General features: G+C 52.0%; 1 protein-coding gene across 3 annotated transcripts; it reads left to right on the top strand.

The window, feature by feature from the left end:
• Window positions 1–10843: 10843 nt before the first annotated feature.
• Window positions 10844–14491, top strand: FNDC11 (fibronectin type III domain containing 11). Of its 3 annotated transcripts, XM_064673904.1 has the most exons (3): window positions 10920–11004; window positions 11757–11842; window positions 13361–14491. In XM_064673904.1, the coding sequence occupies exons 2-3, from the start codon at window positions 11789–11791 to the stop codon at window positions 14435–14437; spliced, it is 1131 nt and encodes a 376-aa protein (XP_064529974.1). In that variant the 5' UTR covers window positions 10920–11004; window positions 11757–11788; the 3' UTR covers window positions 14438–14491. The 3 variants fall into 3 exon arrangements, with proteins under 3 accessions (XP_064529972.1, XP_064529974.1, XP_064529973.1); XM_064673902.1 differs by lacking the exon at window positions 11757–11842 and having other exon boundaries at window positions 10844–11004; XM_064673903.1 differs by lacking the exons at window positions 10920–11004; window positions 11757–11842 and adding an exon at window positions 11110–11337.
• Window positions 14492–15152: the final 661 nt, after the last annotated feature.

The raw sequence follows: 15152 nt of genomic DNA on the forward strand, positions 1-15152 counted from the left end.
TCTTTGGGTGTTACTTTATTGTGTCGGGAAGGGGTGTTGTGGGGGTGTGGGAGGGGGATGCAGGGGCCTGTGGAAGAGCACAAGCTGGCAGCTGTCACACTGATGAGACTTTTAAACAACATCCAGAGAGTGGAGCTGCCCTTGCCCAGCCCTCCCCACATCCCCTGTGCTGCCATTTGACTCTGTAGATGTGTCTAGAGATGTGGTTCCATAAGGAGGTGGCCTGGCACTGAGGTGTGCTGCCAGGCACCAGCTCTGAGTCCAGCTGGGCACAATTTTGGGTTGAAAGCTATTGATTTAGCCTAGGGAAAATGGAAGCAAAGTGATGGTGAGGTTTGCACTGGGAGTGCAGTGCTTTAGGAAAAACCAGTCTCTTGAATCACATGTTGCAAGCAGCTAAATAATAATAATTTCATAGCTAGGCAGCTCCTGAATAGGTGGGTGCTGCCCAGGCTGTGAGCAGTTGACATTAGGATAGAGTAGGATAAACAAGCTGGAAAGCCATTTGGCAAGGCATATCTGCTGCTGTGGTGGGCAGACCTCTGCTCTCCCTGAGCTGGATTTCACTATGATGATTGGTACTCTATACAGAGGTAACTGTGGAGCTGCTGAGTACATTTTCAGGTGGACATCACCTGCATACAAGAGAAACACAAAGCAGTCCATTGCTCTGATCCATTTAATGCTGAGCTCTAGTTTTTAGGAACAATGCTGGGGAGAGGAGGAGGTTTGGCCTGAGTGGCTCATGGGCTGGATTCTTGCCTCTCATGGGACACTTTTCCCTGCTAGCTAATGATCTCCAGGAAGCAAAAGGCAGTGCTGCTGTTCAGGGTGGGTTACAGTACAGTACAGCTCAGGTAAGGAGGTTGGAACCTCAGGCTGAGCAGTTAATACTCGATTTCCTTGCCTGTAGTTAAACTCCTATTCTGGGGCTGCCCCCATGTTGATGATCTTTAGACTTTGCTCACTGTAAATGCAATGTAAAGCACCACCTCTTCTCCACCCTGCAGCTTCTGAACCACCTAAAATGTTTCTCACCAGGTTAAATCACCCAGCAGTGGTTTGGGGAGAGGGCTGATCTGACCCAGCAATGCTCCCAAGCTGCTGGGGTGCTCAGCCTGGAGCTGGCCATGGCCACGGGCAGGAGGGGATCCCCTTGAGCCCCTGGCTGTGGGAACTGCTCTTTGCCTGTGTGCAGGCTGCAGCTTTCCTGTGTCATCACTGGAAGGTTCCTAACTGGCAGCATCTTTGTGTATCTCCTCAGTGTACTTTGCTGACCTCATGGGAATGAATGGAAATGGAGGAAATTCAGGTGGGCTAAGGCAGAGCTAGAGCAGAGAAAGGAAGGAGGGGCTTCTTTCTTCTTTTGCATCTATTCCAGGACACAAAGCTAAGGCTGTGGCTGCAGGAAGGCCAAGTCCCTCTTAGGAGGACCAGGAGGCTCCAGACCATCTGTCTGTGACTTGTGAAGGTTCAGACAGCACAGATTCAGCGCCAAGCCCTTGTTCTCACACTGCTTTTGTGTTTCTCCCTAGGGATGCTTCTGTAGGGTGCAGCCAGGTGAGACTCTCCTGCAGCTCTCTGTGTTGCATCCCTGAGGAGGGGGAGAGTGAACCCTGTAGCTCACAAGTGCAGTGTTAGTGCCCTGATCACTGGACCCATCCTTCCTCCACCTGGCAGAGCCTTTGCTCCTGACTGTTACAACTGTTCTAACCGAACCCTGGCCTGAACGGGTGCAATAAGAGGGTTTTGTCCTCCCAGCCCTGCTCACGGGGCTTTCCCTGCTGGAATGGCACCTCAGCAGGTGTCTCATCGCTGTTGAAGGGAGCTTCCTAGCAGCAGGAATACCAAGCCTGAAAGGCAGGAGGTGAGGATGGAAGGCACTGAGTGGGGTTGCTCCCTGGGACCATTGCCTCCAGCCAGCTGCCAGCTTCCTGCTCCTCTCTGGGGACAGGAATGAGCCCGGCCGGCCCTGGGAGGGTCAGTCCTCTTGGTCCACTGCTGTTTCAGGCCATGTTCAAACCACACGTCTCCACCTCAGCTTTTGAATTGCAGATGTGTTTTTAAAGCAGCTTGATGTTAGTGAGCTAGACCGTAGTGCCTTACTTAGGATTTAGCAAACACTTCCCAGGAGGAGTCCTAGGGCTGCTAGCCTTTGGCCAACGTGGATGTTTCCCTGATTAGTTTGTCCTTTTAAGAGCATTTCTCCCTGATGATTTTGCTGCTGTTTGTGCTCAACTCCCCAGACTATACAGGAACTTGCCTTGTGTTTACAGCTCCCCACATCTCTCCTCCCAGTTACTTTGGCCCAGACCAGCACTCCCTCTAGAACAAGCTGGGAACAGGGAACAGCTCAAACCTGCATGTGCTGTGGGATAGAGGATGTTTAGGCTTCTCTTGCCAGGTGGGCCTATCTGGCCTCACCTGCCTAAGCTCCTGGAGGCTGAACTTCACCCTCCGCTGTGGATGTTTTTGACATTAGGATGCGCCACTGGGAAAACCCGAGCTTAAGAAAGCAACACCAAGTCTGCAGCCCATTACCCAGCCTGGGCCAGGCTGGCTCTGTCTTTTGTGGCTGCAGTGAAGCTGGGCATCCAGGTAGGGGATACCTGGTCAGTGTGGGGGGAGCCAAGGCCCCTGTTGCAGAACCCTGTCGCCCTCTGGGCTCATGCAGCCCCAGCTGGTGCCCACGCCGGGGGAGTGATTGTATGAAACTGTTTACTTCTGACTTTGCTGTTTACAAGAGGGATGTGGGGTGGGTGGGGGGAACAAGCCAAGCCTCAGGAGGATTGGGAAACATGTTATCTGCACCAGCCTGCAGCAAGGCTGACACCACCGGCATCATGCAGGTGTCACGGGGATTTCCCGGCCAGCTTTGGTCCATGGGGAGAAAAGCAGAGGTGGCTCTAGCCTAGAGGGGTTAGATTAGCTTCCCCATATCCCCTTGCTGCTGTGTTTGAGGTTCAGCAGTGCTAGTGACAGATAAGAGTTACCCCTGTGGTCTTCCTTTACTCCTCAGGACCCAGCTCCTTCACATATCACAGGCTCCCGGAGCCTTTCTGGAGCAATAAGATGTAAAACAAGCATTACCATCGTCGTGGAAATCCTCTGTTGTGTGCAGTGTCTGTCTCCTCCATATGCAGTTCGAGTCTGGGTTTAAGCCTGCCAAGCATCATGGGATAGCTGCTTCAGGGCACAAACTGGGATTCGTTTCCCTGGGCTTTCTGCTGGTCAGGAGAACAGGGAAACCTGTTGCTGCTTTCCTTCCTCGCCACAGGCCTCTGCTGCCTGAGCCTCACACTAGAGCTGTGGGGGGGGGCTCCTGTTCCCCTTTTTGGCGATGCTGACATGGGATGGGTGTGTGGTGCTCAGTGCTGTGCCGGCTCGGCCGTGCCGCAGGAGCAGGCTGTGGGCTTTACTCCACTCTTCACAGCCCTCCCCATCCCATCAGCTGGGGCAGCATTTGGAAAGCAGAGCCCCCGATCCCTCAGCAGCAGGATGCAGCCAACGCTCCTGCCCCTGGCTCCCTCACCCAGGAGCTGTCACTGGCCTGGGGAGAGCTGTGCCAGCAGCTCCTGTGCTCCTCCACTGGTTACAGGCACATCCCACAGTGTGGCCCTTCATGTCCAAAAGCGTTTCACACTCCAGGGTGTCTGGGGTGGTGGGTGCAGCTGGGAGGGAAGCACAGAGAGCTGCTCTCTTCCAGCTGTGACCTGCCAAATTATTTCTCTGTAGCCTGCCTGTAGTGCTTTTAGCTTTGAGAGTGATGTCTAGGCTGCTGGAAGAGCTCATGGGCCACATAGGGGTGCTTGCTGATCCCCATCCTGGCACCTTTCCCCTTCCCAGCAGCTGCCCAGCCCACCATGGGCCTTCAGCTTATTCACCCAGCAAAACACAGCAGCTCTGCAGGGATGAGCAGCTTCACTGCCACACCACTGGGGTGCTGGCTGACCCCCAGGACAGGCACCCTGCCCCAGCCCTGCTGTGGACTCCTCCTGGTCCCCACAGCCCCTGTGCTGAGCTAGCAAGAGCAGAAGGCTTAAACCCAGACTCCAAACTAAAGATAATATTAGTAAATGAATCTGTATTTTTCTTTTTTTCTTTTTTTTTTTTTTTTTTTTGCACAGAAGCTGGTAATCTAGGACCTATGTGTGAACAACTTTATATAAATATTTTTTGTACTTGGTTTACTCGGGTTTGGTATGAGATGTTCTATTTAAGTTCTTTGAACACTGTGGATCCCCTGATGTGTATGAATGGCAGAGGCTTTGTAAATTAAGGGACGTTTGTGTGAATAAAGCTATTTGATGGGGTTGAAAAGCCACACACAACTTGAAACATGAGCTCTGTGTGTTTGTCCTCCGCTGTGCTGGCAGCAGTGAGGTTGGAAGGGTGTCCCCTGGCAGCGATGGACAGACCAAGGCCCTGAAGCAGCTCTGACTCTATCCCAAAGGGCAGGTCCAGCTAACCCTGGTCTGGGGTAGCTGGACTGACCCCAGGGCTTAGGGCACTAAACCAAGGCATGGTGGCCAGTGCCAACCAGAACGTGGCTCTCTGGCACGCGGCACTTGTGGCCCTTTATCCTCGCCCTGGATTAGGATTAGCCCCATTCTTGTTGCAGACACCCAACTAGGCCACAGCGATTAATGGGACAGGGAACCTCTGCCTGCCTGAAAACACCTCCCCGTCCTGCCCCTTCCTTCCCATCTGGCCACCTCCCCAGCAGCCCCATTTGGGAGCCAGAGAGGATAAGCAGCCCTTCGCCCAGTTGGCTTTCTGTTCTTGTGGCTACAAACCCACCAAGGAAAACGCCCAGCAGAACTGCTGCTTTATTAGCCACACTTTCTCCCTTTGCACAGATGCTCTGCCCCAAATCCCAGATGCAAGACCAAATCCGAGCTGGTCACATCAGCTGGGATCCCCTGTAGCCCCATTTCCAGCCGGGACTCCCAGTCCTGCGATCAGCATCCATGATGGGAAAAGCACCACAAGGCTGAGCTGCATCCTGCAGCTGTTTTCCTGTGGGTGATGTCCACAGGTTTTGAGCAGCTTGAGGCCACCCTGGGTGGGACACATGGTGTCCTGTGGGACACGGGATGTCCCGGCACATGGGGCCACACAGCCCTGCTCGCCAGCCCTTGCGTAACGGCCCCGCAGCCTCGCACGACCCGAGGCAGCGGCGGCGCCCGTGCTGGGACGTGCAGGGCAGCCCGTCCTCCCCTGCCACCCCCCCTGTGGCAGCCCCAGCACCGCCGGCCGCACGGCCCTGGGCTCCCCCCGCGCACCCGTCAGCATTGTGCTCCCTAATTGCTGCCGACAGGCACCGAAAATGGATGTTCTCAGCCCAGTGGGGCCGCAGTGAGGCTGGTCGACCCCAGCTGGAGTGATGGCCCCGCTCACCAGCCGGCAAGGGGGGCCCAAGCCGTGTTTCCCCTGGGCCCCCCACCTTCCAACTGGTTGCTCAAACATCTCTCCCCAGTCCTGCCAAGAGCATCCTGGCTGCAGGCAGAGAAGGGGCCAGGTTAGCTCCAGTCACACTGGCCCCTGGTGTGAACACACCCCAACATTGTCCCTGTCCTGGCATCAAGTGCAGCTGCAGAGAGCGGCTGTGCTACACTGCTGTGCCTCACCAAATGCAACCACCCCAAAAATCTCTGTCTCAAATGCTGCTGCACCTCCAAGACTTGTTTAAGCTACACCAGTGACGAGGATCATGTTGCCAATCTCCAGGTTCATGGCATCCCACGCTTCTCTGTGACCAGACACCCATGTGAGCGCCATGGCCTCTGGCTCCCAGATCATCCCTTGCAAGTGGGGTGAAACTGAACCCCAGCAGGAGCTTGGGATGGGAGCCCAGGTCGCCTTGCACGTGTGCTGCAGGCGAGGAGCTGGTAAGGGCAGGTGACCACACTGCACAGCCGACAACCAAAAAGCGTCATTAGTGAGAGATGTTGGTGTCAGTCACCAGGAGAGATGTTTCACTCTGGATTTGCTCTCTGGAGACCTGCTATTTTGCATGCAAAGAGGTTTGCTGAACTCCACAAAGCTGCTTCAAGTACTTGACAGCTGACAGAAGTACCCTGGCAGCCACCGCCTGCCCTGTGCTCCTCAGGGACCGGGGGGGCACGTGCTGGTGCAGAACTGCACGTGGGAAAGGCCACAGCCAGGCAGCAGGGCCAGGGTGGGAAAGGTAGCCACCATGGCCACGAGGCCAATCACAGTCCTGAGCACCAGCACCAATCTCACCCCGGAGGGATTTAACATCAGAGCAGAGGCAAGATGCTGCCGCCATGGCTTCGCTCTCCCTCTCTCCTGCTTGCACACAGGAACATTTTTCAAGAGCCTTCTCTCCACAAAGACTGTGTTTTACAGCTGAAGCACTAAGTCATTCAGCACAAAACATAAGTCCATATTTCTCTTAAGATCTCTTGAGCTCCTCAAGCAGCAGCCACTTCAGCAGCCCTCGCTGGGCCAGAGTGACATCCGCTGCTGCCTGAGCTGGTGGGAGGAGAACAAGGTCCATTGTATTGGCACAGGACATTCATCCGCCTCATCCCTGCATTGATGAATTGCTCCACTTTACCCGTGTCAGGCTCCAGCACAGCAGAGGATGAACAGCTAAAGCTGCACTAAGCCCACACACTCCATTGAGCTGGGAGATGACTCAGATGCAGGTGGAGGTGACGGTGAACACAAGGGACAAAGCTGAGCGAGCAGGGGCTCTGCTTTCCCCATGGACCACCGCGCTGAGAGACAGCAGCCTGGACCCTCCTCACCCTCTGTCCCCCTGTTTGGTGCCAGGACAGTCACAGTGGTCCTTGGTACAGGGACAGCCCAGCCTTGGTGCTCTGCCACACAGTGGATAAGGCCATGGATAGCACCAAGATGTCACTTATTAAATACCTTTTATCCCAATGCACACAGTATCCCAACAGCTCTCCAGCATCAGCTCAAGAGAGCCGTGCGTGAGGAGCAGTGCAGCCCCCAGTGTGTGCGGGATGGCCCTGGCTACCCCGTCCCTCCTCCTGCAGAGCTCCAGGTGGCCCTTGGGATGCCAGTCCTGCCAGGGGGATCCTGGGGATGGAGCAGGGGGAGCAGCATCACCCAAACCACCTCCTGATTCCAACCAAGGCTTTGGAAAAGGTAATTTTTGCCTTTTATCTGCCTTGAATGCAGGGTGTCCACTCCACCTGCACCCCACCTGACTCTCCCCACAGCAGGGACCGCACGTGGCAGAGGCAGCAGCTTCACCCAGAGCCACTTCAGGTCAGTCTCAGTTCCATGAACAAAAGCTGCTTCTCCAGCTCGTTTCCTGACAGAGCTAATGGCCTGTGCCCCTCTGGGGACCCAGCACTTGCTGAGAGGCAGCAAGGGAAGGAATTAAAAACTTATTTCCTCTGCCAGAGATAAGATCTTTAAACAAGCTTCTCAGCCAAGAACTTTAATTTTTTTATTTTTTTTTACAGGTTTTGCAAGGGAATCTTATTCTCCAGAATTGCATCCGCCTCCAACCCCACTTAGAGCTGCCAAAGCCTGCACTTCCCCTGGGACCAGCCTGCAAGAGGCAGAGATGGATGGGATGACACGGGCATGATTTTACCCTTCTGTCCTGCTGCCGGAGCCGGGGGCTGTCAGGATTCCCAGAGGACGCCCCTGCTCTGGCCCTGCAATGTGGCTCCACCAGCCCCCCTTGATCAGCCCCCCAGACCACAGCCATGGGTGCCACAGCCTCTGCCCCAGCACTGGGGCTGGATGAGGCCCCAGGGTGAGCACCCCTGTGAGCAGCAGAGCCTGGCACATCCCTCCAAGCTCCAACTCTGCTCCCTCCACACGGATCCAGCCCCACAGTCACTCCTGTTTAACCCAAGAAGGGCCAGTGCCTGTGGTCTTACGAAAGGTGCTCGTGCCCCCTCTGTAAAGCCTTCTGGGAATCAGTGAGGGCACTAAACTGGCCATGCAGGGTCCACCTTCCCTTCTCCACAAACCCAAGAAGGTCGTTGTCTCACCATAAGCCTCAATCCCTCCTTGTGACACAGACTTGTCCCAGTACTGGCCCTGTGTCTGAGGAACATGGATAAATGTTCCCCAGGTCACTGTAGTCTTCAATGGCAAGAAATAAAAGCCCCCATGCTTGTGCCCTGGGGGTTTGCAGCCTCCCCTTCCTTGGAGCCTGTTGTGGGATCAAATGCTTTGGGCTGATTCATCCATGTGAGATGGAGAGCTAACAGACCATGGCTCTGGAGGAGCAGATTGTGGGTCTGGGCTCAGACCAGGGAAGATTTTTGCCCCAAAACAGCCTCCAAATCCCCAAATTTATTGGCCTGCTGTTCAAACGGTCACTCCAAACTCTGGCAGGTCCAGGCTTTGGGGCTCCCTCCTTGGGTGCCATTAGTGGGTGTAATGAGCTGGAGATAATTGCTGCCTCAGGGACACAATTAACTCCTTCTTGCCCTGGTCCAGCTGGGGCTTTTGCATCTCAGGAGAGCAATTCCTCCCCTCTCCCCCCCTCCCCGGTTCCTTAGAAAACTTCCATCCCTCTTTCTTCTCTAAGTGAGCCTCTGAATCACAGTCTGCCGAACACCACGAGTTCACTGATGTGTGGCGATGATTTAGATTTGGAATTTATCTGGAATGTATAATTTATTTGAGGTATCTGAGGCACCAGTGAAACTGGGAGCAAGCAGTGAGTAAATCAGTCATACCCTTGTGATGATGGGGATTGCAGCCTTTATATTGCTCTGAGAATCCTGCTCCCACAGAGCCAGGTGAGCATGATGAGGGATGGGTACTTTTTGGGGCTGCAGGGACACAGTCAGGGACCCTGGAGGAGGTGGTGATGGTGGAAGACTTTAAAGACAGTGCTGCTGTGAGGACACAACCTCGCTCAGAAAGGTCAGTGTTGAACAGCCCTTTGCCCTGGGACAGGGATCACTTTGAACCTGATGCTGCTCAAACAGCTGCTCCAAACCTGGCATCCACCTCCACCCACAAGGAAGCAGCAGAAGAGGAACCAGGCTCGGAGTTCACCCCCATCCCTGCCCCTGTTTTGCCTTTGCAGCAAATCACTGTTTCAGAAATGCAGATGTGAAATATGAAGACAGAAATTGCCAGCGACTTTTAATTTGGGTTCTGCCAATTTTTCTGTTCCAGCTATTGATTTTCCATAAAGATTAATCCCTGCTCCCAAACTGCTCTGACAGGCACTATCTGGGTGTTTTGCTTACCCCAAGTGAGGAAATATATGTTTTATTAAGTGTCAGAGCTCGCTAATGAGAAGAGAGAAGAAAATCAATCGTCTGCTTATATCTTGATCTCAGACAGGACTAACAAGTTCTTTATTTTGATGCTGTGGACAGGACAGCCAGAGTGACAAACAGAGTGACAGCAGCTGTCAGCTCTGCCACAGAGACAGCTCAGCTGATGAGAGGGAAGGCAAAGGGGTACGTGGTGTTCAATGCTTCACACACATTTGTATGTGTATTAATTCAAAGAGATTCATTGAATTGATCCCTGATGCAAAATGACGGAAAACACTAAAATTTCAGCTGCAGACTCTAAGTGGGTTTATGAGGAGGCAAGGTTAGCTGGACCTCCACAGGTCTCTTCTCATACCCTCAGACCACCAAGGCTGAGGGAAAAGGACTCCTCCAGTTTCTAGCACACGCAATCTGAACAACAGGATCGAGATCCATGACATGAGCATGAACATTAATTTCCTGCAGAAATTTGGCATTATCACCGAATACTGATCTCCACTGGCCCTCCCCCCAAGCAAGGCCATAAACCTGCTTTCAAATATATTTGGTATCCCTCTTGGCTGTTAGCAAATCACACCTGACAATTGTATAATCTCTTGGCAGCTGTGAAATGAAATGGTAAGCTCTGGTTGCCTTGAGAGGATGCACTGATTTCTTAAAATGACAGATCACCTCCTCCCTTGGTGTTCAAGCAGGAGCTTAGGGCTGGCGTTATGGATCCTACCTATCATTCAATTAAAAAAGCTCAGGAGAGATGCACCAGCTAAGCACACCAGACAGCATTAAGGCTAAGCTCTGACCCAAAGATTTAATAGCAGGGAGTACAAGGGCACCTTCAGCCCAGGACGCCTGTCCAGTTTGCTGACGAACTCACCAGTTGTGGCATGGAGCTTGCCATCGTGAATCAGACAAGCCACTCTCTTCTCCACAGTAACACAGCTGACTGGGCAGCTGGGTCCCACAGGAAAACAGAGAAGGAAAATCACTTTGTCCCCAGAAGGAAGTTTGCTGCACTTAACGGAGCAGTTTATATCCTATTTCATCATAGCCCTTTAATAAGGATTATGTATTTAAGTTAACAAAACTTCTGACAGTGTGAAAGAGTCTCAGTCTCGCTGTGGAGAGCAAAGTGTTGGTGTCTGGCCTCAGATGGACTCTACAAGATTTGCCCTCAAAAAGCAAAAAAAGCCCTCACTCACAGCACACCATAAAGCCCAGAAGGTCCTGTTCATACCCCAGAACCATTCCTGCTTTCTGAGATTTGGATTAGATATTAGGGAGAAATTCTTTCCTTTGAGGGTGGTGAGACCCTGGCACAGGTTGCCCAGAGAAGCTGTGGCTGCCCCATCCTTGGACGCGTTCAAGGCCAGTTGGATGGGGCTTGGAGCGACCTGGGATAGTGGAAGGTGTCCCTGCACATGGCAGAGGGTTGGAACGAGATGAGCTTTAAGGTCCCTTCCATCCCAAACCATTCTATGATTCTACGATTCCATGGTTCCATCACCCTATGTTTCCAGCTTCCCTGGTTCCACGATGCCATTGTGATGCAGCAGCGGGCACAACCTGTGTCATCGTTTTGGGAGCCACAGCAGATACCTCCTGCTGAACGGGCAGAGCAGACATGCTCTCCTCACGAAGCCCGGTGTCTCCGGTGCCCCCGGTGTCCCCGGTGCCCCCGGTGTCCCCGGTGCCCCCGGTGTCCCCGGTGCCCCCGGTGTCCCCGAGCCAGCAGCCCGCGAAGGCGAAGGTACGAGGGACCAGAACGGGCGGCTGCGAAGGAGGTTACTGGGATTTACTGCCATCGCCGCCTACGGCGGGGGCGTGGAACGGGGAGGAGCTTTAAGGTTCTTCCAACCCCAAACCTTTCTGGGATCCTGTGAATTGCGGAGGGGGAACGTGTGGAGGACTTTGAGGCTGGTCCTGGGCCGCTCCAGCCGCAGCTCCCCGGGCCCGGGGGGTCGCCATGGCAACGGCGGCGGCCTGCGGGGCTGCGGGGCAGGGCAGGGCCGGGCCGCGGGTCCATCCAGCCGGGCCGCACCGGGACCGGGGCACCTGCACACACCTCCGGGGGCATGACGAGGTGGGTCGGGGCTCAGGGGGAGACCCCCCTGCGTGCCACTTCGACCCCTCTTGGGTGAACACAGAGCCCCTTCCTTGGGTGACTGCAGCACCACTCCCCCCCCCCCCCCCGCCCCCAGGCTGCAAGCATAGCAATACTGCAGGGAATACAGCCAGCCATTCCTGGCAGGAAAAAAGAAAAATATGTATGTAAAAACAGCAAGGGAAAACAAGCACAATGACAGCTCGATCTGTGGGCAAACAAACTTCTCCGGAGAGCCAAATCCCTCCAAGAGCGGGGAATGTCACCTGGCACATGTGCTGGCACTGCTGCTCCCTACGGGATGCCAGGAGCTGGCACTGCCTTGGTTCAGGTGGAGTTTTTTTGGAGGAAAGAAAAGAAGTGAAAAGGGAATAGAATTTGTTTTGTGTTTTTTTTAGATGACAGCTCTCTTGGAGAGAAATAGTTGCAAATGAGTGACTTAGTATATAAACCATGGTGCAGCTCGGGGCCAGACAGCTACAAGGTTTACAAACGCTTGGAATTCCTATGAGGAAATGTTATTAGCTCCGTTATGAATTTAGCGAAAATGAGGCTAAAGAAAATGTGTTTGTCAAGCAGGTGTCACAATCTAGCTTCTACAGAGCATGGAAGAATTAAAATCTCACATGTTAGATCTTACTTTCAAAATTCTGTATCAATTTCATTTTCAAATCAAGTGTGTTCAGCCTGTGAAAACCACTTCAGTGTCCAGCTGAGTTCTCATTACAGTATCACTGGCAACAGGGACACAGGCATTTATTTAGCTAATTGCTGTTTGTGGTACATAAACTGTGTGAGCCACAGGTACTTCAGCTAAAGCACAACAGAGAAACACCTTCCACCTTGGCTCAGAGGGCACCACCAGCCAGGGCACATCTTTGCCAATAAATGAAGTATAAAATCATCCCAGACTGTTTTGGGTTGGAAGGGACCTCAAAGATCATCTCATTCCAACCCCCCTAGCCCAGGTTGCTCCAAGTCCCGTCCAACCTGGCCTTGAACACTTCCAGGGATGGGGCAATCACAGCTTCCCTGGGCAACCTGTGCCAGTGCCTCCCCACCCTCACAGGGAAGAATTTCTCCCTAATATCTAATCTAACCCTGCCCCCTGTCAGTGTGAAGCCATTCCCCTTGTCCTGTCACTCCAGGCCCTGGTAAACAGCTAAGATTAAGCCAGCAGATATAGTGCTACAAGAATCCCTGTGTAAACATCCTGACATCAAACTGTTTGCAGGTGCTTTACATGTGTTTCATTCTCTTACTGTACATTGTTCATAGACTGTGGGCATTCTACAGGAAAGCATCATGATCTGGGATAATGCAAAATAAAACCAAAGAAAGGGAAAGCAGTACATCACTGAAAACATAGTCAGGTTATGAGTGCCAATCCACTGCTGAAGGTGGAAGCGCGAGGAAAACGCTGTAATTCCCCTTGGAAGCTGTCATGAGGTGACAGTGTTGCTCTGCCTGCTGCGCACCACCTCGTGTGGGGGCAGAGGGTTAATTTGAATCACCAAGGTGATTATGTAGCTGTAGGAACTGGCTGAGAAGATGGGTCTCAAACCTCAACAGCCTGGCAGATTACAAAGAGAGAAAAATAGACATCTCCAGAGAGGCAGAAGAATGGAAAGAAATTGCTTACAGGAGTACAAAGGCAGGTAATTAGAATGAAACAGAAGATAATAAGATAGGGAGAAATTTTGGCAGAGTGTCTCAGAGAATAGTTCCTGTCAGTGAATATATTAAGCACAGGTAGAACCTCTCAAAGGGAGGGATAGAAGGATGCCATGGTTGGAATACATATAAATAGACAATATAAAATATGAGAAACCACACAACTATAAAGGAAAATTCCTCTGGAACTACATTTAGTCTAGCAGTTCTTTTCCAGCTACATAAGCTAAGCTTTAATTAAGAGAGAAGAGTCACAGCCATGATTATACTCCCTCAGAGCTGCTTTTCTTTCGGTTCTTAATGTTATTATTGCTGCTTTCCTATACAGCACCCGAGCTTTGGAAGCATGGCTAAGGTTTTCAGTGAGACTGAAACCAGTTCGGAGAGTACGGCGACCAGAGAAGGGCAAGACAATGCCACCGTGCAGCAGTACATGAGAAATAAAAACCTTGTTCAGGATTTCCTTCGCAATGAGCTGAACCCTCGCCTCCTCCGGTACCACTGGAACAGACTTAATCTTCTGAAGAAGTGTTACTTTTACTTGAAGATTGAGCCCAGACACCTGTGCGTGAGAGACCCGAACAATATGATGATTTGCGCTGACATCTTGCAAATCGCAAGCCCCTGCCAACTCCAGAAGATTAAGAAGATAGGAAAAAACCAGACTGAAATCCAGCTGGCACTTTTAACTGGGCTGTTGGAACAGCTGGATCGAGGACGAAAGGAGCTGAGCCATTACGTAGAGACCTGTGACATGGCAACTTTCCTCTCCCAATGGGACTTGACTATAAAGAAAGTGCTCAAGCTCTCTGTGCTTTTCAGTAAACTCATTGCCTTGGAAGAGCCAAGAAAGCTCCATGTCAAGCACAGTTTGGTGTCACAGGTAATTCTTGGAGGTGCTGTACACCCTCACATTAGTCTTTCTCTATATACAAAGAAGCCACCAATTTTTGATCGGAGAGAGTCATTTGCATCCCAGAACTGGGCCCAGCTCAAGTGGATTAATGAAAATCAAGAGTCACACCTCGAACGATGGCAACTGGAGATTAAGTTAATGACAGACGACAGTCAGACAGAACCAGGATACAGTCGGATTCAGGAAGTCATCTCCAACCCATGCGTAATCCATCACCTGCAGCCTGGCAGATCATACGAGTTCAGAGTTAAAAGATCTGACACTCACACACTTGTCTACTCACAGTGGCACGACCGCCTTGTATTGGAGACAAAAACTGTCCCTGTTGAAGACACCAACGGCAGCACCAATGGCAGCACCAACAGCAGCACCAATGGCAGCAACAATGGCAGCACCAACGGCAGCAACAGTGGCAGCACCAACGGCAGCAGCACCAACGGCAGCTTCGGGTTTACAAGGCGGCCCACCAGAACATCTTCCTCATTGTAATGGTTTGGAAAAGATGAATAATCAAAATAAATTGTTTAAACATTTTGCACAAAATTGAACTCGTTCTGTTTTCAACAGCAATTTTACAAGCGCCTTCCCCAAATCCCTCCAGCCAAACAGTAACCCATTCCAAATTTCTCACACAAAACAACATCCTTAGGAAGCATTTGGGGCTCGATGCTTGTATCCCACTGCCAGAACCAACAGGTGGGAGCAGCCAGAAGCAGAAAATCTTCCAGGGCACCTCTGAGGCAGAGCACAGGAGACAGAAGCACCTCCACCATGCAGTGCTTTTCATACACCACAAGATGCTGGTGCCAGATCCTTGCAATGATGTTTCGGGTTTTTTACCCCAAGTTATTGTCCTTCTTCCAAAATATCTGAAGTGAACCCTACAAAATACCTGAATTGAACCCTGAGCTCTTCAAATCACCCACCCAAACTTATCTCCATCACTGGTTCCTCTCACCCTCTACACCCTGCGCCTTATAGGTACCTAAGCATGACTTCATGCTCATCCCTCTATAACTGCATGAAAAGATCACTCTAATTAAAAGAAACCAGCCAAATCCCAACAATAAATAACCCCAAGCCCCCCAGCAAACAGGGAAGGGTAATACATCCACACAACCAATATGCAGAAAATTATCTTCTCTGCCAAGAACTGCAGGTAATGTTCATTTTCTTTTTTACCATTTGGTTCAGTCCAAACAGA

This window comes from Pseudopipra pipra, chromosome 17, assembly GCF_036250125.1.
Source record: "Pseudopipra pipra isolate bDixPip1 chromosome 17, bDixPip1.hap1, whole genome shotgun sequence".
NCBI classification, from domain to species: Eukaryota; Metazoa; Chordata; class Aves; order Passeriformes; family Pipridae; genus Pseudopipra; species Pseudopipra pipra.